Raw genomic sequence first — 22297 nt, forward strand, 5'->3', positions numbered from 1 at the left:
AACACAATAGGCATGCAGTCGTCAAGTTTCCGACAGCGAGGGAAGTACTGTCTAAACTCTTTAGACCAATTTTTTTAATTCAGTGTTTCAGGTAGAATGACTTTAATAAAACGTAAGCCCTAATTGCAGTCTACTCATATTTTACTCACTCTACTCGTATTTTTAAATAATTTTTATTTCGCTGTTCATTAGGGGCCCCACAGTGTTGTAGAACACAGGCCCGTAGATCGATTGTTAGGCCACTGGTGAATTTTTATAAAAATTGATGTTAATTTAAGCCAGTTAACTTCATACCCACCATAAATTGTAATACGAAAACCGGGCAAGTGGAAGACCAGTAACCCGAGCGGTTCTTAGCTACCCTTCTTCCGGTTGAACAATAGCGGCGCATGCCAAGGCGGTGGGACACTCAGTAAGTGAAAAGCTTAGCCAACTCCTCGTAATGACATTGTAAAATTTTATTATATACAACAGAAACGTTTCTACTATACATAGAGATGTGGGTAGTTGCCTACATTACCGAAATGTTTTTTTTTTAAGTAATTTCGTAATGTAAGGGTTTCTATAAATGATTATAAGGTCGTAGTAGGTCACGTAAACGTGCCGCCTCTCAAGTTTAACTCTAAACACAAAGTGCCCAAGGACGCATGACAAAGACCACACACATCTGTATAACTGGTTGCCTAAATGCTTCATATCTTTTTAAAAAATAAAACTAATTCATTACAATAAAAAGAAACAAATTTATTGCGGTTAAACATCACGATAAATGTTTTGTTCATCATTTTGTTCAAGAGACATGTTCACTCTCTTTTTAATTTCAAAAATATTCTGTAACATCCTTTCGTCAAAACTTTTATCTTTGTTGATACTGCCAGTTTGAACAAATCTGTTGATTACATCTCTAATGTGAGCCTCTAACGGTTTTTCTTGAATTATTGAATCAGGGTATTTAGCCAGATATTCTTGCTTACAAGCGGTTACAGGATACACACACTTTTCGTTCACGAGGTCCCATTGCGATAACAAGACATAACGATGAAAGTGTCTTGTTCAACAGAATAAACCATTTTCATAGCCTTCGCTTCCTAGCACAAAAACACGATTTTCGTACGCAACCACCAAGAGTTTTGAAAACGATTGTTTTGTTGTTCTGAGCTTGGATCAACGAGAATTACTGTAATTCGCACTTGAAAAACGTCAAAACAATAAAAACGACGACTTTAATTGACAGGTTACAAATGACATTAGACATCAATGTGACAAGTGAGAACTATCAGAAATATCACGGGCGTAATTTCAGCGAAGCGGGATTTTTGACATCCATGGCCAACTATGCCCTTAGAATCATTTATAAAAGCCCTGTATTTTTTTATCTCTTGCCATGAAACTTAATTTTGAATCGGAACACCATAAATGATATTGTGACGAATGGGATGCTAGGTTACAGATTTTAGCATCTGTGACAATATTAATAAAAATTTTGATGAAAATCAACTTACTCAAATTGAAATAATTACCTCCGCGAACGTGGCAGTAATGAACCGCACATGAATCGAAGCAACCAATGAAAAAGAAGAATTTTTATCGAGAAAACATGTGATTACTTAATTATAATCAGTGGGAAGTGCACCAGCTGCTTCAAAACAATTTGACGTATATTTTTAATTTATTATTATTACCGCGTGTGAGTATACGTTTACAATTTGCAGAGCAAGCCCACCCACAAAAGTGTGACAAAACATTGCCGAAATAGCAACAATAGTTTCAGTTTTAGAAAACATTTTATTGATAGCCTGATATATTGCGCGCACACCTGCGCATACTGTTACGAAACGACTTGCTTATAAAATGCCTTACTGATTATTCAATTAGTGATAGTATACATAATAACCAGCATCGCCGAAAATAACTGAAGTTGATAGCACCAGAATGAAATTCCATAAAATCTGCGGTTCATAGTGAAACGATTGTGAGTACCGAGACAAAAGTAAACCGAGTTTTAAATTTGGCAGATGCATTGCGTGTGTACAGTTTTGTGTTCTTCCACACCACGTTCTACGATCATGCGTGGTGTAATACTATCAAAGCCATGTCGAAATGCCGAGGCGAAGGGATCGAAACGTTGCATGGCCGTGGGCCAAGTCTACAGCCAAGTCCACTGTGTGCCGTACGATTTGTCGGTTCAATGCCAATGCAGTGAGTGAACATAGTGCATACGTATTTGCTTTACAATATGTGTTTGTTGTTTAGTCTGTGTTAATGATGGCGATTAGATAATGATATGGTGATGTGGGCAAAAAATAAACAATACAGAAAACAACTGTGAATCAAATAAAGATAGAAAATTATTCAGATCCAAGAATACTCACTATTTACATAACGTAATGTTCCTAAGCAAGGTTTTTAAAATATGTTCAGAATTACAATCATGTCGTTCCCATATATCTAACTATAATGGGATAAATTTAAGAAATACTCAAAGACGTCACTCAACACAACGACTGGAGGAGGCATACAAAAAAATAAAAGCAAAGTGCCAGTGTAAGTATGGGTACCAAGTAATTGACCCATTTTCACCAACAGAAAACCTATTGTCATACTCAAACTATGATGATCGGTAAAACCTCAGTGAAAATGGAAAAATATTTCTTTTTTTTACTTTATATGTAGATGAAACTTACAATCTTTTATATCATTCCTGGAAGTTAAATTTGGTGCGACTTAAAATTTGGTAAAATGTTGGATCGGGTTAATCAGAAAAGGATAATAAATGAAATCATAATTTACCAGTCTAAAAAAATGAGGCTTCATTATTTTTCGCTAAATTAACGCAAACTCGTGGTTGTTGGTGCTTAGTTACAAATTACGGAAAAAAATCTTTAGGGAATGAACCCCGAAAAATACTTCAAAAAAATATCTTTTTACAAAAGTAAATAAGACCTATCAATAATAATAAGAGTGAGTAGAATAAAAAATTTATAGCGTAATAAAATTTCTAGTAAATTCAAAGATCGATTTTTAATTATTGTGTTTTCTCTTGAATATTTCAATGTAATGAAGCCATGCATATACAGAATTCATTCTTCGTTATTTATAAACCAAATTCCGTAATGATAGATTCATAAATTTAAAAAACTGCTCTAGGGTGTGCCAGGGAACACGCAAAGTGCAAAGGGGCCAGTTTGCAATAATACAGACAATATAAAATCTACTTGAAGCAAATAACTAACGAGAAAACATTATCAATGCATGCTTAACTTCGACTGTTTATGTTTATGCATTAAAAGAGTTCGCGGGTGCAGAGAGGCTAAACCTGTTTCCAATGAATTTTCCCATTGGAAAATGTTCCGAGCAACATTTCATCAAAGACACGTATGTCAATTCACTACTGTATTCTCAAGCTGTTGAGAAAATTGGGTGTACCGTTAGACACGTCGTCGTGAATCGAACCCGAGACCCCTCATTTTACGCATGACGCAAAACGTTTCCCTACAGGTCCATTAATTTAATCACTTGACGAAAGTCTCGAGCACAGGTCTAGAGTAAATGTCCGAGAGGCGCCGTCACCTGGTGGTGAATTACTGAAAATATTAAGAAATGTGGAACTGCTCTACAGATCTCTCTATTTCGTACTGTCCGGAAATAAAGCTGGATTTCTATAAACTCATTCGCAGCAGCAGCGGTTGCTGTTCACGCAGTCGCAACAAGTTGAAACATTGGAATTGCCTACTATGATTCATAAACTTCCGCAACAGCACCGGTTGCAGTTAATGAATGACTAGCTTTTCGCTCGCGTAGACGATTCGTTGTGTTGAAGAGCATTATTCCATTATTGCTAAGTTGATTCCCTCAAGAAATGAATAACCTTATCGCAAAAGTTTATGTAACACCTATAATAATAATAGATTTATTTTCCTAGAGGCCAACATTCTGTATTCATTCGTAAAAACAAAAAGTTATATATGTATATATACCATAATTCCTATCCATATAATTATTTATAAGCCAGACCTAATACTTATAAATCAGAATAATGCTGACAATTTAATTATTAAAATACTTAATATATAACTGAAAATTTATTTTTAACTTTATCAATTTTACCAACTCTAGACACATTATCAAAGAAAATATCACTTCCATCACCATACCTAATGAAGTTGGTACTCATTATCTAATTGAATCAATGTTATGTACGAAGGACTTCTTTTTACAATGTTTGTGCGTGATGTCCTTGAATAGAATGAGTGACTTACGAAGGATAATTTTTCGTCAAATATGACTTAGATTTTGTTCCATGGTCTTTCGGTTAAGATTATTTTTGTCAATTGTATAATAAAAAAATTGGTCTAAAGAGTTTAGACAGTACTTCCCTCGCTGTCGGAAACGTGACGACTGCATGCCTATTATGTTTTTTTTCGCAGTAGATTTCAAAGCATTCGGTTTTGTAGTTCCTGAGTAAACCAATAAAATACATTTACGCATTCATTAATTTTTTTGAGTCACACGGTATATGGAAATTCAAAAAATATGAATGGGATGATAAATTACAAGTACACACTCATCATATTTTGCACATTCTGGATGGGATTTATCCGGCAAAATTTTGAGCTGACGTCATCAGTTTTTTGGAGAAGATAATCAAACATATTTTGACTAAAAATTTATTATGCTCTTTATAACCTTAAAACATCTGCACGATTCCAAAACATTCGGTTCTGTAGTTCCTGATTAAATCAACAAAATACATTTACGCATTCATTTTTTTTTAGGTCTCCCTGTATATGCAATTCGAAAAAATATGAACAGAATGATAAATCACAACAAGAGACTCATCATATTTTCTACATTTTAGATAGGATTTATTCAGCAAAATTTTGTGGTGACGTCATAATTTTTTTAGGGGGACGACCAAATACATTTTGATCAAAAATTTACCATGCTTATGATAATGTTAAAACATCTTCAAGATTTCAAAGCATGGTAAATTGTTAATAAAAATATATCTGTTTGTTCCCCCAAAATGTGCAAAATATGATGAGTTCTCACTTGTGATTTATCATTGCATTCATATTTTTAGATTTGCTTCAACAGGTGGCTCAAAAAAACTAATGAATGAGTCAATTTATTTTATTGATTAAATCAGGAACGGCTCACTTCATTTTCCTACAAAATTTTGGGAATACAATGTAGTTATTTTTAGTATTACATTGCACCAATTCAAGTTGATATATGTGTCCTTGCAAAAATGTTGATGACGTCATCAGAAAATTGTGTAAAGAAAACTCAATTCGAAAATGTTGAATATGTTTCACTGCACTTTAGGTGCGGGGGAAGTTCTGTCGAAACAACTTTCGACCAATTTTTTTTTCCAAAGATCTGGGCGTTTCGGGTAAAAGCTCAACACGGAGTCATAAACTATATGTGTAGGACTGTGTTATTTTATACAATTTAAAATCCATTTACTATGTAGAATTTTGAAGTGACAACATCACATTATTAGTGGGGATGATTAGATAAATTTTGCTTTGCATTCTACTATCTACATATATTCCTGATATAAATACAAAAATTTGACAACAATCGATCCAGTACTTTCGGAGATTATCTGTCTAAGAAAAATCGGAACGGCAGAAAGACGGGAACCGGAGACCTATTTCTTCATACTCTAGGGGTCATGAAAGGTCGAGAAAACGTAAAAGTAGAGAGTCAGCCAATGGACTAGATTACAATACTTCTTTCGCTTACGCTCGGGAAATAAAAATGAAAACACTGAAGTTTTTGGCAGTGAGAATTATCTTTAATATGTGATACCAAAGTTAAGATTAATCATTAAATAATTATTATTATTGTTTTAGCGAAAAAACTGCCAAAAGATGTAAATCCAAAAGCCGTTTTTGCCTGTAACGAACTTGATTTAAAAGAGGTAAATGTGTATGGTTTTGACTATGATTACACTTTAGCGTGTTATAAGCCGTCTATGGATTATGTACTGTACAATTTAGGCAGACAAATACTAATTGAAAGGTTTAAAGCAAGTATATTAATTATGAAGTTGTTAATATGTTTTATTAATGGGTTTTTCGTAGTATCCTCTTGAAATATCACAGTTGGAGTACAAACCAGGATTTGCTGTCAGAGGATTGCACTATGACATAGGAAAGGGCGTTCTACTAAAACTGGATTCTTTTTTGCAAATCCAGTTCGGTTCTGTTTACAAGGGTCTGAAACCACTTTCTGTTGACGAAGTTCTTAAGCTTTATAAAAACCGGATAATACCAATTGCACATGTTGAAGGACATTCAAAAAATGCCTCGGTAAGTCTAACAACCTATATCGTTAATTCATTGCAAATAGTTACATGAATTATAGTTAATTTAACATTATTTCTTTATTATACATCCCGTATATGTATATTTGCAATATTCTACATATCATTAGGTACCGATTTTTATATCTATAAATTGTTCCACTAACTGACCGCTAATAATTTATAATTTTGTCGGGGAGTTTTATTACTGTTTTAATAAAGCGACAAAAGTTAATGCCCATGTTGATAAAACAACCTTTATGCAAACTTGTTGTAATTGATTTTTTAGGACTTCAACCAAGCAAAAATGGTACAGCTAGCAGATCTTTTTTCTGTCCCTGAAATGGGTTTGTTATGTAACGTAGCTGATTATTTCGAACGCAACCACATAGATTATCATCCCGAAATCTTGTTTAGAGACGTTAAGGTAATTTGACAATCTCATGATATACAGACCGATACTATTTTAATTATAGAGTTCCGTAAAAAGTTCTCATCCATTAATGCACAAGATAGTTTCGGAGAATGTTTCCGAATACATTGAATCTAACGAAAAGCTTCGCCCATTCTTTGACAGACTTAAGAATTCCAACAAAAAATTATTTTTAGTCACGAATAGTCCCTACAAATTTGTGTAAGTTGATCAAATTTGATAGCATTCTTACATGTATCTACTGTTGTCTTTAGCAACAAGGGTATGGAGATGTTGGTTGGAAAAGACTGGAAAGAATATTTTGATGTTCTTATCGTTCAGGCCAGGAAGCCCAGATTTTTCACGGATGTTTCAAGACCGATACGAGTTTACGATGAACAAAGTGGTAGTCATATTTGGGATCGAGTAACTAAACTAGAGAAAGGAGTTATTTACTATGAAGTAAATGTAAAAATGTGTCTGCATGCTTTTAACAGTAGTGTAAACAAATAATATTAATAATAATATTAATAATAATAATAATAAACTGGTTAGTTATTGGTTCCATGATCATAGAAACCGTTTGCTTTGTGTGTTTGTTTCAGGTCTGTTTAAACTGGAAATCATGGAATCAATGAAGAACATAGTTAAAATATGTACAATTTAATACGAAGTAAAGTGGAAAATACTAGTTATTATTTTGTAGGGAACCGTTAAACAATTGCAAGATTTAACAGGATGGCGTGGACATCAAGTGTTGTATTTTGGAGATCACCCATATAGCGATTTAGCAGACGTCACTTTGGAACATGGGTGGAGAACTGGCGCCATTATAAATGAGCTAACAGTAAGTAAAAATTTGGCTTTAGTTATTACTGTTACCGTACAATGAGACAATGTTCACAATTAACTTTTAGTATGCTTTCATTGTATTTTCTCTTATTAGTCTGAAACTTCATAATAATTAAAAGTTTTACAACGGTAAAGAAGTAAGTGGAGATAAATACCGCCAAAGCCGACCCAGAACAAATTCATAAATGATGATACTCTTACTAAAAGTCGTACTGTACGAGTGACGAAATTTAATTCAATAAAAAAATTCTGTGCTAATTTTTCTTATTTGTTTTAGCATGAGATTGCGACCTTGAATAATGTGGAATTTAAAAAGAACGCAAATTGGTTACAAATGTTAACTCAATTAATAGAAGACCATCAGGACTGTGAAGATCCAGACGAGCAAAAAGTTCTGCAAAAATGGATGGCAGAGAGAGATAAATTAAGAAACGATATAAAGGTAGTATTTAATCCACAGTTTGGCAGTGTATTTCGAACATATCACAATCCAACTTATTTCTCAAGAAGACTCTTTAGATTTGCTGACATTTATACATCAAATATCACAAATTTATTGAATTATTCCGTAAAGCATACTTTTTATCCTAGACGAGGTGTGATGCCTCATGAATACATTTCTTATTTTGTATAAGTTTCCCCTAAAAATCGGAATAACTTTTTTCATGCTAATTATTCTCGAACGCTTAATATCCAAACATGCTTTTCATAAGTAAAACATCCAATCAGTCTTTAAATACTCATAAATTTTAAATATAACTCAGAACTGTCTTAAAACTGATTCACAATATTGGTCAGACACAATTTTATAAGATTTTTTTATAAATATCAACTAAACATTAAATCTCAAATAATCTCGTCACTTATTGATATAAAATAGTTATTAATTACCGACTGTATTTTAAACACAAATCAGAATAAGCGTTTCAAGTCAAAACTTTCTGACATCAATTGATCAATTAATTCTTATCAGAAAACTGATTTGTGAAGTCGATTTTTAATTTAAGATCTGTCATGCCTTTGAAAAATAACTAATAAAGAAGTAGAGTAATCTCTGGAAAATAATGTAGTTGACACTTTGTTATATGTAGGTTCAGACTGATTATGATTAAGGTATTAGATATACTCCTGTTTTGTTATAAAATAACATGACAAAGTCCTCCGTTTACAAAATTTAAAAATATTGTTTTAAACAGGTGTATAATAGCAATCTCAAAAGCTGTTTTGCAAATGTAAGTATTTCTGCTCAAATCACCCGTTGATGTGGAATCGTAAATTATATCCAAAATTATAAGGACCAAGTTAAGTTTTAACTGTAAGGTGGTTTACTACATACTTATGTTATAAACATTATTTTCTTGATACATTACTTTATTCTCATTATTTATATACCCAAAAGTATTCAAAAAACTAAATATTCGAAACTCTAGAAAATCATATGGACTACATGTCCACAATGTAATACTTAGTGCGCGGAATTAAATCTTACTGCTGCAATCTCCCAGTTGAAGTAAGGTGTGTTTTACGGCGAGTAGTGGAGTTGACATGGTCCACAAGGACGTGCCGAGTGCGTCTCACTAGGAGTGTTTGCGGCTGATAAAAAAATATTTCTATATTACTTCAAATATATATAAATAGCAGCCAGTGGCAGCTCGTGAAGTTTTCTTCAGAGGAGGTTCAAATTTGAAAAGCACTATTTTTTATATTTCTTATTATCTGAATCTTTTTTTTTCGTTATGCCCACGAAAAAAACACTTTTGCGTTGATAAATTGCATCGATTAGTCTTTTCAAAATTGCCCTATTTTGCCAACTTTCTCGTTATAGTTCTCAATATCCCTCTTATGAGCCGAATCTAAAGTATTGGCAATGTTTTGCTTAGCAAACACTTCTAATTTAATCGAAGAAAATATGTGTTCCTGTTTTTTTTTTTCATGCCTTTCTATGGCTCCTGACAAATTTTGTAAATTATTACAGCCTGTTACCCCAAACGGAAGATTTATCACTTATAAATAATACACAATTCCAACAGTATAAGTTGTTTCTTAAAACCGAAGCCGTTAACTATTTAGTTTTATCATAATTATTTTCATGAAATGCTCTGTTTTGTTTCTAATTCTATCTGTCATTCATTACCATTAATGGAAGTGATGGTGTTGGTCTTCCTTTTTGTTTTATAGCTATCTTTTTATCATAATCAAAGCTACCAACTAAATTCATTTTTTAATAGATAGACTACGATATCTGCACAACAGACTGAATAATTTTCGTTGCTCATTCTCGGTAAGTATAAGTAATATTAATATACCGGTAACACAAATAAACGATACAAAAAACACCTTATAGTTCCTACACTACATCAGTACCTAGTAAAATTTTAACAACCGCTACTTTGAGGAATTGTTGCACAATGTAGGGGAAAATGACGCCAATAAAAGGTGCGTGCCGCCAGTTTGTAGTGGGCTAGAAACATCCAGGGTTGCATTGAATTTGTAACTTATGGTTTTGTGGGTCCAACCTTCATGGTTAACTTTGAAATACCAATAAAATTTTATTAGATACAGTTCAAATGATGGGACTGTACCTACGTAAAGCTTAAACACCACCACCACTGAACAGGGAGCACGCGAAACTACCTCAATGTTTTTCCTATTTACACCCGCGATTGCGCCAACTAATAAGAAAGAGATAAAATTATCCGTACGACTTGATTTGAAAAGAGATGAACTAGCCGGAGGCTAGCGGCTTGGAGCGGCAGTCGGATCAACGTTTTAGCCAATGCAGTACAGAATGACGATGCGTCAAGGTTACGGTCTTATTATTAAAATGCATCGTCGTCGGAGGCTAGCGGCTAGCTAGCCTCTGCCGCTTAAGCCAGACGCGGAGTGGTGTGAATTATGATTGTAAGGGGGCAAATATAAATCTTTTCTACATTTCAACCTGATATATGATGAAAGTAAATGAAATCAAACAAAATATTCTGAAAAAAACAAATGTCTACAAAAATACAAATTCTTTCATCGAAAAAAATTAGAGGAAGCTCAGCTACAAAAAATAGAGGAGGCTCAGCCTCCCCTGCCTTTGAAGAGCCGCTACTGCTCGGTGCCCTTTTTAATTTTTCAGATTTGTGATTTTGAAATGTTATATTATGTTGATATAGTCCAAAAGGAAAAAGCATTTGTAATCAAAGTATCGACGCGGCAGCACTGGATCGAGCGCGTGAGATTTTATTCCGCGCCTTGGTAATAATATATATATATATATCGTTCATTACCCTACAACAGCGCCGAAAATACGAAATTACAAAAACTGTCTCTGTTAGCCTTATCTAGACAATACTAATCTGTACTCAGGTCAGGTCAATTTTTATAATTTTGTATTTTTGGTGTTGGATAATAAACGTTATAGTGTATCGCGCACTAAGTAATCTAAGAAGATTCCACATGTGATACATTCAAAAGTAAAATAAAACTAATAATAACTAATATTACTTTCGCCTGATTACTTTAATAAGTTTTCTTTAAATACGCCCTTTTGTGTATAATCGCTTTAAGTTGCTAGTTTTACTAGACTGCGGAATCTACCTTCCCCTTCCAGAATTGAACCGTTATTCTGTGACGGCCATATAAATGCCTTATTTACAAACAATACAAAATGGACTCAAAAACTTGAACAAACTTATTAGTCAGTATATATTGTCAGTAAGATAATAGCAATTATAGTATTTTGTTAGAATTTTTAGTAGAAGTGTGCCATTTTACATGTGTGTTTCTAGGTAGTTGAATGAAGGAATAGTATTAAAAAAGTAAAATGTATTAAATTTTATTTCAATAAATAGTGTTTAGTATACCTATTTAATTTTTTGTCCAATTTTTCTACACCTATGACAGTAGATACACATATCTAATCATATTTCTATGTTGAGAATATAAACACTTTTGTTGTAGAAAGTTTACCCGATTGAAGTCTGTGGGGTCAATTCCAAGTTAGCCACTTGCGCCAACCCAACTCACTGCTGAAACGCAACTTTCTAGTACTGATTTGGATATCAAATGCTAGTTGCTAGGGGTAATGCAGTAAACAAACACACTTGTGTCGAATTTTCCGGTGCAGTTTGCAGCATTGAGTTGCGGGACCTCTAATAGGTAGCGCAAGTTATCTCGAAAAATCGGTTGTCTGGCAAGTTTTAGTGGGTGTTGCTGTTAATTTATTCAAAAACTCTAGTGAAAGTGAGTATGAAACGAAGAAAGATTACCAAATAGGCAAAGGTGTCGTCGTTGCACTCTCGTTGCATTAATGGAAATGTCGAACTTGGAAATGCCCCAACACTGTTGACGCAAATCGGTGACGCAAAGTGATAAGTTGCGTTGGCGCAAGTGGCCAACTTGAAATTATCTCCTGTAATACACATTCTCATTACTATTAGAAGTATCGAGCGAGCAATATAATTTGTAATCGAGTCATTTGTTGATTTTCATTTGTTTCGGAAAAGTCACGTCGATGATTGATCCACATAGTTCATAACTTCAAATAAATTAAATTGACAGATGGAAAGAAAAAAATGGCGTGAACTCAGAACTGAATTTAAATAATGAATGATTAACCATTTAAATGTTCAGATTTTTGATTTAGTAAAACTCATCTTCTTTGTTTTGAACGTATCCTGAAATGTGGGGGCGAATTCGGTGAATATAATTCCATAAAAACAGACCACAGTAAAGGAATCGACTTTTAAATCGATGATGGTTTGCTTTCACTTTAATGAGGTAAATCGACTTGTGCAAACACATTTTTCAGCCAAAAACAAACCAAAATTTTGAATTTTCATCATTTATTTTTTAATAAAAAAAAAGACACTTAAATTCACAATTAATTTCCATTAGAGCATTAAACACTACATTTAAAGTCCCTATTCACAATAAATGCTGCAAATGTTCCCCATTTTCTTGAAAACACAGCAAAACTCTTCTTCAGACTGCATCAATGACATTGTTCAATATAACCTCATTGTTGTTTATTTCGTTGATTTTTTCAGTTATTCTGTTCCTTAAATCTTCCAAATCATTAGCAGGAGTACAATACATTGTGTTCTTTAAATGCGGCCAGAGAAAAAATCAGCAGGTGTAAGATTACATGATCTTGGGGGCCAGATATGTTCAGTATTTCGACTAATAACTCTTTGGTCAAAAAACTCTCGTAATGGTTGGAAAAAACCAAAAGCTAATTCATCATCATGGAGTTCTCTTCTGAATGGCCCCAAAATTTCTTCCAGATATCAAATAGCAGTTAAATTGCCTAAAAAATGATAAGTTGAGGAAGAAAGTTAAAAAACTTTGGTTTTCATTTTCTTACCATTAAAAAAGAATGGGCCTATGATGCGTCTTTGGCTAATTGCAGCCCAAACACCAATTTTTTGTGCATGAAGTGGGGCCTCAACATAAAAAGGTGGTTTCTCTTGGCTCCACATTCGCATATTTTGGGAATTAACATAACCACTCAAGTGGAACCAAGCTTTATCCGTAAAAAATGTCTTCTCTAGCAGTTCATCATCAAATGTGTTCAAAAACCACTCACAGTATTCACGTCTGATTGGAAAATTCCCGTCATGTAATTCTTGCACACATTGTAATCGATAAGCAAATAATCCCAAGTCTTTTTCAATATTGTTCGGCAAGTGCACTACGCTTTAATGAATTGTAAAAATTAGCATAATCCACAATATTGTTTGAAAATTGCTCTCTAAATTCGGTCCACGTGTCAGGAATTAATATTGCCATTGTACGTCGATTTTTTGACCATTTCGAAAGTAAGACTCAATCATAAAAGTCTTATGTTCAAATGTAAAAGCCATTTTTCATCAAGTTCTTGAATTTGTTGAAAATTTAAGCCAAAAAACGGCCCAAAATGAACACAAGTTAGTTCTGAAAAGAACTGTTTTTTTAAAAGGATTTTCAGTACGAAACACAACAAAAGCAAAAAATCGTTCGTTACGGCCCTTCAGTTACTTAAAGAATTCAGAAAAAGACACAATTCAGTTCGAAAACACTTGGAAAACACAATCAACTTAACCTCAAACGTAACGAACAGTTGAACAGTGGTTCAAGTTACATCCAATATCGGTCACGGTCTTACTGGGGATACCACAGGCGAATACATATTCAAATCATGTAAAAAATAGGGATGAATTTTAAAAACTGCAGAATTGCAAAACTGAACGACTCGGTACAATTTAAAATTTTTAGCATTCATTTTAATAAAATTTCCAAAACCCATTAATGCAGGTAAACGGCGGAACTGTAGACATCATTAATCGTCAGAATTTGGTAAGACACACGTACTTTGTTCAAATGTTATTTCAAATGTAACTCGATTACAAATTATATTGCTCACTCGATAGTAATCCAACAGGGGAAGCCAATTACTGAATAACGAATTGCAAATGGGAAGGCTGTATAACTTAAACAGAAAGAACTCAACCAGCCAAGAAGAAAATGTTATAAATATATATTTACACTTCCCTAAGGAAATCGTATTTTCCACCGATACGATATGATACTTAACAGACTGCGAACTAGATGAAAATAAATCAATTTTGTTTTAATGTGGCAATCGTTTTTGGTGTTCTCGTAACTTTTGCTTCAATATAAATTCTTTTTTGTCCTACCCCAAATGAATGAACTTCCATGGAAATGTTTTAAATAAACTTTCACCCTGTGATAACCCAAACATCTCGTCTAAAATTGGCATGTGAACAAAATTCTAAAAAGCCGTGAAAATTTGAAAAGTGGTCATGAACGGTGATTGTCTACAAGATGGGACCCTACGTTGGGTTTTAAATGGTGGAATGCATTCTAATACACGTGGTGGATCGAAAGGTGGAGAAGTGACCTTGAATTTGCTACACAAAAAATGGCGTGAATAATTTTGTTAATTTCTTTCAAAGGGCTGTGTTCTCAATTATCAAATTTAGTCGTTCTTTTCAAATGCAAGTTTACAAATTTCAATCAAATCAACACAGCTTGTTAAATGTACACAATTCTATAGCGAGAAGTGCTAATCGCACATCACAGTAAAAGGGGAATTCTCTTACCTTTCGAAACGTCCCTGTTCACTGCTCAAACGTACGAACTCCCTAGTACATACCACAAACCTTAATCACTAATGTTGTCTTATCAAACTCGAAATGGGTTAGCCGCAAAGTCGGCAAAAAAAGTCCAACTTTCAGTTGAATATCGGTCACACTGATGATTTAACATTACAAAAAAAAATTGGTCGAAAGTTGTTTCGACAGAACTTTCCTTGCTCCTGAAATACAATGAAAATATCCAGCATTTTCAAGTTGAGTTTTTTTTTTACACAATTTTGTGATGATGTCATCAACATTTTTGCAAGGACACGTATATCAACTTGGATTAGTGCAGTGTAGTGTAATACTAAAAATAACAATATTGTATTCCGAAAGTTTTCTGGGAAAATGGAGTGAGCCGTTCCTGATTTAATCAATAAAATAAATCGACACATTCATTAATTTTTTGAACCACCTGTTTAAGGAAATCTAAAAAATATGAATGCAAAAAAGTAAAAACTCATATATATTTTGTACATTTTGGCTAGAAATTATTCGGCAAAATTTTGAGATGACGTTATCAATTTTTTGGAGGGGCTAAAAGATAGATTTTGATTAACAATTTTTTAATGAAAATGTATCTGTTTATCAACCCAAAAAAACTGATTACGGCATCTCAAAATTTTGCCGAATAAATTCTTTCGCAAATGTGCAAAATATGAACAGACTTTTAATCATTGCATTAATATTTTTTAGATTTGCTTAAACCGGTGACTCAAAAAAATTAATGAATCAGTCAATTTATTATTGATCAAATTAAGAACGAGCCACCCCATTTTCTGGAAAATGTGAGAATACGCTCGTCTTTATAACAATAAAATAATGATAAGGTAAGAATTATAATAATAACATTACATTGAATTCTTTCACCAATTTTCTTGTTTGTTAATATCCAACACTTCTAACCTGCCCTGTATTATTATTATTAATTAATAATGAAAACAAAATAACATTCAGAATATTTTGTTCAATGGACGCTTATGAATAATTTTAGTCATCTGTTTCGGGGCGATAAACTCATTCAAATCAAACAAATGTCTACGTGACATTCTTCCCCTTGATAATGTGCTGCAAATAAATTATTTGCACTCATAACCTTTTTAGATGACCTTGGCGCATTCAACAGCATGCGGGACGTCGAACATCACGCACAGATGCGTTTTGCTATGACGTCGTTGTTTATAAATAAAGCTGGGGGGGGGTCGAAATTGATTCATCCTTACTCGCTTCTCGCTTTCCAATTGTGCATCATTTTTAATAATTTATAGAAATAGTTTTATTTTCAGCGAGACCGACACTTAAAAATGATTAAAAATATTATTAATATTAATTTATTAATATTATGTCGTGGATATGGATTTTAACTCATCAACTGACGTTCAGTTAACGTTAGTTTTCTCATACAGTGACAACGTTCCTGTTGTGTATGTTATAGTGAAAGTTGGAAATGCAGTTAATTCTAACAATCACTAGGGAATGCTAGCATTCACTAGTCAAAAGTTGTCAGTAAATGCCATGGGCGCCCATAGAAACCTTTCTCAGGGGGGGCCACCCTGAAATTTTTGTAATATACTCTGTTCTTGTATATATAAATAATATAATGATATAAATCTTTACTATTATAAATATATATTTTAATCATCAACTACGTTAATCAAATCTACTCGCAAATAACCCTACAACATCTTTATTCTTATTATTAACAAAACAGTGTAAAATATTAAAATTAAAAAGTTATAAAAATATAAAATTAATCAAAAGCAAATTGCTAATTTCTTTTTTCTTGGCCAAAATCGTCAATTACTCTACCAACAGATGTTTCTTCGGCATTAACTCTCTCTCTCTCTCTCAAATACTACTGTCAAGTTTTTTTATTTTTACAAAATCCTGCCAATTTTGGATTTCGTCTGATAAATTGTCAGTGGAGTAAAATTCGCCCAACCCTTTAAAGCAACTTGGTTTTAAGTTATGTACATTTTTTGGATGTAAGGAAAATAATGAGTATGATGACACTTTTGTTTCGGAAAATCATGTCGTTAAGGAAAGAATGAAATGATCCAGGTATGGAATAAAAGTGCCAAAATAATTTTCTATGCTATCTGTGTTGTAGTTCGCACGCCCACTGGTGAAACAGTTCTGGAGCAACCGAAATTTCCACTCGAAATCGATGGCTACTCTGAAAATCCGCCATCAGTAGTAATAAATAACACCACTTATTTTATACTTCTTATTAGCTGAAGTATCATCATCAGTATTTGTAATTTTTCTCTTGAAGAAATTTCAAATATCCATATTTCTTTGTTTTTAAATAAAATATTAAATTTAAAATTTAAACAGACATTTAATCAAGAGTACTTACGCTTGTATTTTGAAATAAATAAATAATAAAAAGTATAGTCAACAAAACGCCGGTTTAACAACTATTCGTCTTTACACGTCACTTCACCACAGATCAAAAGTGAAAACGGAATGAATTTTTCGACGTAAGCAATAAAATGTTTGCTCTTGTGTTGTAATAACTGTAAAAATCAAATAACGAAACAACCCATAATTCAGTACCGGTTAAAAAGGATAGATTTATCATGTTTCCAGGCAAATCTGGGTCGAACAGAGGGTTTCAAAACCAGATGGTCTAAGTTTGTCACATTTCTGTGTTTGTGTGGCCATAAAACTGAAAGTGTAGGGTATGTATCTACTCTTACAAATGTGCTGAAGTTTAATTTTGACAAATAAAAAAGAAATTGACGCAGAATCTCAGGGGGGGGCATCGCCCCCCCTGGCCCCCCCCTATGGGCGCCCATGGTAAATGCCAGCATTCCCTAGTGATTGTTGGCATTCACAGGTTTCCGGCTTTCACTGTAACATATACAATAAAATTTTATCATGGTTTAAGCCAGTTAACTTCACAGCGGTTCATACCCACCATAAATTGTAATTTGAAAACCGGACAATTGGAAGACTAGTAACCCGAGCGGTTCTTAGCTACCCTTCTTCTGGTTGAACAATAGCGGCGCATGCCAAGGCGGTGGGACACTCAGTGAGTGAACAACGTTTCTATTATATGTAGTTTTCTTCGCGATGCGTAACATCGGTTACGAACCGTTGGTCTGGCGTGGTCCATACGCAGCGCATAAATTTCAACCGCCTAGCCCAATTTTTTTTTAGTATTACACTACATCTATCCAAACTGATATACGTGTCCTTGCAAAAATGTTGATGACGTCATCGCAATTTTTTTTTAAATGCTCCGCTACAAAAATGTAATGAGAAAAAAAAACATAATAGGCATGCCGTCGTCACGTTTCCGACAGCGAAGAAAGTACTGTCTAAACTCTTTAGACCAATTTTTTAATAGTGCATTATTACACGTATATTTCATAAGGCAATTATTGTGGCCCGAATAAGTTTTGACCACGACGAGCGCAGCGAAAAGTGGCCAAATAGAATGAGTGCCACAAGTCGTCTTATGAAAAAAGTGTAATATACTATTTTTTCTACTAAAGTAGAAAAATTCATATATTCTAAAAAAAATATATTTTTTCGATTAGGGATTTCCGACAGTCGACTGGTAACATAATCAACATTTTCGTGATCATTTAACACAAAAGGGAGTAAAAAGATGGAAATATTCAATTGGGCTAGTTATTATTAACAATATTCACTGACATTTGGTTCCTACTTTCCATTAGTTTTCGACTCCTCGCATATACATATTCAAGGAAAAAGTTACTGTTTTGTATGCTATAACCATATATCTAATGGTACTATATTGCTAACTGGCCTCAAAAGATTCCGAAAACATAACGGCAGAGCAATATATTGGACCTCTCTGTCTCTCTGTGGTACTAAACAGTACTGCGCATGCACTCGTACTTGGTTGACTTGTGACTGGATGCGTTTTGACATTTCGTACTTTCGCTTCTATTTTGTGTACATGCGCACAGACCCTCGGTACTCTTATAGACAGAAAACAAAGACTTCAAATATATATTTGAAGTCTTTGACAGAAAACAACATCTTCTGTCTCTCTCTGTCTGTGAACACCGTTTCTATGTTACTTCTGAAGAGTTAGCAATATAAATAGTACTATCAGTGTACTATTAGATATATGGCTATAACAGTAATAAAAGTAAATGTCATTATTGTGAAACGCATATGCGTTTCATAATGAAAATATTATTGACGCAAAGTAGAATTTTCAATGTTCTCATATTTCTGCATTTGGTTTTTCTGCTGTAACTTCAATTGATTTAAAAACTGCAGTGTATCTCACAAACATAAAAACAGTAATGTCTGCTTACGCCACTGACTTGCAACAAACGCATTAATGTGTATGCAGAGAGCAGAGCGTGATGTAAGAAGGAATTTCGTTTGTTTATGGGTGTCACAAATAAATGACCATTTACCATTATGTTCGGTCTATACATATATAAGATCTTTACATTTAGTGCATTTAATATCTATTTAGTGAATTTAGTTGATTACGTTGGTTATTAGTTGACACAAAATTCCCCAGATATTTACCATTGGTGTTTAGGTGATTAGTTGCTCAACTCCATGAATGTAGTGAGCAGAGCAGCCCTAATTTGTTTATTTATTATGGTATATTTTCAGTAAAGAATGATTTTAATTTTAGTTGTGATCATAAATTAGAACAACTAGTGCCTAGAAATGAGTCACATGTCACCATTTCGTCTAAATGTTCAAAATATTGCATCGGAACTCTCAACTTCAGGTTCAAATCCCAAAAAGCGAAGAAAAAATGTTCAAACACCAATACAAACGCCTCCAAATGTACAGGATTTGTTGCCACCTCCGTTATCGGGATATGGAGATACTATTGTAGCCTCAAACCCCTTTGATGATTGCCCAAGTACAGTGAATTCAATAAATGTCAGAAATAGTGCTTCCATGGGCATGGGCCCTAATATGCCTATGGGCGTCAATAACATGAATATGTGTAGACCTATGGGTAAATAGCAGACACGCTTGTTATCACTCTTACAATATTATACATATTTAAGGTCCTGCGATGGGAATGGCGTCTCCATTGATGCATAGCCCAAATTCGCACCCCAATCCTCATATGATGAATAATCCGATGATGATAAATGGCCCTCGATTGAATGGTCCAATGGCAAACCACATGGGCCCCCACATGATGCACAGTCCAAATGGTCCTATGCATTCTATCACAGGTCCTATGCATAGTCCAATTAATAACATGGGACCAGGAATGCAGGGCCCCATGACGGGAAATGGACCAATGAGCGGAAGTATGGGAGGACCTGGGCCTATAAATAATGGACCTCAAATGAACGGCCCTATGCCTGGTACAATGAATATGAACAGCCCAAATGGACCGATAGGTATTAAATGCTTGATATGAAATGAAATAAGTGTATTTAAAAAAAATCCTTTTTTATTAACTATTATTTGTTCATCATTTCAAATTTTGTTATCTCAAAGGTTATCACGTCCATGGAAGATTACAAAATTCATTAGATAACAGTAAAGTGTTGTAATTGAAAAGGGCATTATTCACATTAGTGGTTTCATAATACAACAATTTTCATTTACAAGAGAACATATTAATTACTTTGGATATAATGTGCTGGTAATAAGATTGTCATTTAAATTCTCAATGGTCATAAAATTTCAGACACCAAGTTTTAAATCGAAAAATTCCTGTAAAAATATTTCAGAATAAAACTGATAGACTATTAATTAATTTTAGGCTCAGTGTAATGATAATGAATATGATTTCACGCCATCTTCACTTTTAATCATTGAACAGTTTAATTGGTTATATTCTTTGAAAATTTGTTATAATGTTGACTTCCAAGTAAAAGCCAAAGTATTTGTAATATAAAATAACAAACACAATAATAATGATGCATAAACGTTAATAAAATGTTTTGTAAACTGTTCCCAGATAACCATTTAACTTTATAGTCTTAGTTTTGCCCTTATCTTGAATTTTACATCAGATTGTTTAACCTAAATTGTTTTAACAGGACCCCACCATAATAATAATTTTATGATGTCGCCTATGAATACTATGTATTCAAAACCTATGCCTGTGAGCGCAGGCAAAGTATATCCTGCAGATCAGCCAATGGTAATTTTATATTATTAAAATGATTGTGTTAATATAGTTAGACTTTTCAGGTATTTAATTCACAAAATCCAAATGCACCGCCTATTTACCCCTGTGGAGTATGTCACAAAGAAGTTCACGATAATGACCAAGCTATTTTATGTGAAAGTGGTTGTAATTTTTGGTTCCACAGGTAATCAAATCTTAGATTCATGTATATTTTTCAACTTTTCGTTGTTTTTAGGGGTTGTACAGGTTTAACAGAAGCGGCTTTCCAGTTATTAACAGCAGAAGTATATGCAGAATGGGTTTGTGATAAATGTTTAGCATCAAAAAATATACCACTAGTTAAATTTAAACCATAGTTGTAAAATATACCAATACTTAATATTGTTACATGTTATTTAAAAGCCATTATTTGATAAGATAATAAGACTGAAGATATTTAAAAAAAATCACATCACTTGTTTTAAGGCAAATCATATATTGTAGAATCTCGTTGTAATTTAATATATTGTACATAGTGTATTAGAATACAATTTTGTAAGTGCATGTAAAGGTCTTCTAGTAAGCAAGCCTACAACTAGTTTTAATATATATATAAATATATATTTGTGTATGTATAATTTTCAATTGTAATTTAAATGTATGATACACACTATTTTCTTTCTTTTTTTTTATTTTGAAAAAAAGGGATGAACACCATGTCGTTCTCATTAATTAGGAACTTTATGAGTGAAAAGACGGTCACGTTTTTGTAATTTTTTTTTAATGCTGTGACAATGATCGTATTGTTGAGCCACAACAGTCAAGTGACGTCAGTAATAGTTATGTATATATGACTAACAAGTAAGTTAAATTTTGGTAAACAATTAAAAATATTACTACAATAATTTTTTAGGATCTTGGAGGTATCATTATTGAAATATACAGCTATGAAATAAGTTTTGACTAGAAAAATACGATTGTTGAGTTTATACAAGATATCTCAAAAGCATTATTTTATTTATTGTTGTTTCACTTTAAATGTATAATTATAATATAACATGGTGCCTTACCCGTAGTTTTGACCAGCTATCCTACTTTCACCTTTGCATATATTTTAGGAAAAAGTTAAACCGTTAAATATTAATTTTATCATGGGTATTATACACAACATAGTTTATCAAAACATTGGCATGGATTTAAGGATTACATGATTACAATATTAATTAAAGTTTATTTATTCACCCAGAGAGTTGATATCATTTTTTAAAATTATGAGAACATATGTAACATCATAATGTTAATTGTGTTGCACTGTATATAATATATACAAAATTAGTACATATTTATATCCAAAAAGTATATTTAAAATATTTGTACTAAATAAGTTTTGGAATGAAATCTTAACTGTAGTTTAGTAGATTTAATTCTGTGTACGCAGAATGTCCTAGAAAAATTAATCGGTAAACCAACGTATTTTGGCTGTTATCTCAGAAAAAGCTTACTTAGGG

The 22297-nt window shown here is 33.1% G+C and overlaps 2 protein-coding genes across 8 annotated transcripts; both read left to right on the top strand.

Moving 5' to 3' along the window:
• Positions 1–1610: 1610 nt before the first annotated feature.
• LOC135141752 (5'-nucleotidase domain-containing protein 3) lies at positions 1611–11424 on the top strand. Of its 7 annotated transcripts, none has more exons than XM_064073145.1 (9): positions 1611–1656; positions 1713–2199; positions 5862–6037; positions 6093–6320; positions 6603–6740; positions 6790–6947; positions 7001–7187; positions 7432–7572; positions 7855–11424. In XM_064073145.1, exons 2-9 carry the CDS (start codon positions 2016–2018, stop codon positions 8209–8211), a joined length of 1569 nt encoding a protein of 522 aa, XP_063929215.1. In that variant the 5' UTR covers positions 1611–1656; positions 1713–2015; the 3' UTR covers positions 8212–11424. The 7 variants fall into 7 exon arrangements, 6 of the variants coding, with proteins under 6 accessions (XP_063929215.1, XP_063929220.1, XP_063929219.1 ...); XR_010282417.1 differs by lacking the exon at positions 1611–1656 and adding an exon at positions 7672–7791 and having other exon boundaries at positions 1668–2199; positions 7855–7947; XM_064073150.1 differs by lacking the exon at positions 1611–1656 and having other exon boundaries at positions 1669–2199; positions 7855–8019; positions 9806–11424.
• A 288-nt stretch (positions 11425–11712) lies between these two features.
• Positions 11713–21858, top strand: LOC135141753 (protein pygopus). The gene is made up of 6 exons (XM_064073151.1): positions 11713–11804; positions 19437–19673; positions 19726–20070; positions 20719–20822; positions 20873–20994; positions 21046–21858. Exons 2-6 carry the CDS (start codon positions 19613–19615, stop codon positions 21164–21166), a joined length of 753 nt encoding a protein of 250 aa, XP_063929221.1. The 5' UTR covers positions 11713–11804; positions 19437–19612; the 3' UTR covers positions 21167–21858.
• Positions 21859–22297: the final 439 nt, after the last annotated feature.

The sequence above is a fragment of the Zophobas morio genome, unplaced genomic scaffold (genome assembly GCF_036711695.1).
Source record: "Zophobas morio isolate AGI-343-1 ecotype UQ-CSIRO unplaced genomic scaffold, CSIRO_AGI_Zmor_V1 ptg000044l, whole genome shotgun sequence".
NCBI lineage: Eukaryota > Metazoa > Arthropoda > Insecta > Coleoptera > Tenebrionidae > Zophobas > Zophobas morio.

Coding starts and splice junctions, on each gene's coding strand:
- LOC135141752 (XM_064073145.1), top strand. CDS start 2,016: ATGCATTGCGTGTGTACAGTTTTGTGTTCTTCCACACCACGTTCTACG. Junction 6,038..6,092: donor TACTAATTGAAAGGTTTAAA/GCAAGTATATTA, acceptor GGTTTTTCGTAG/TATCCTCTTGAAATATCACA. Junction 6,321..6,602: donor GACATTCAAAAAATGCCTCG/GTAAGTCTAACA, acceptor TTGATTTTTTAG/GACTTCAACCAAGCAAAAAT.
- LOC135141753 (XM_064073151.1), top strand. CDS start 19,613: ATGGGCATGGGCCCTAATATGCCTATGGGCGTCAATAACATGAATATG. Junction 19,674..19,725: donor GAATATGTGTAGACCTATGG/GTAAATAGCAGA, acceptor TACATATTTAAG/GTCCTGCGATGGGAATGGCG. Junction 20,071..20,718: donor CAGCCCAAATGGACCGATAG/GTATTAAATGCT, acceptor TTGTTTTAACAG/GACCCCACCATAATAATAAT.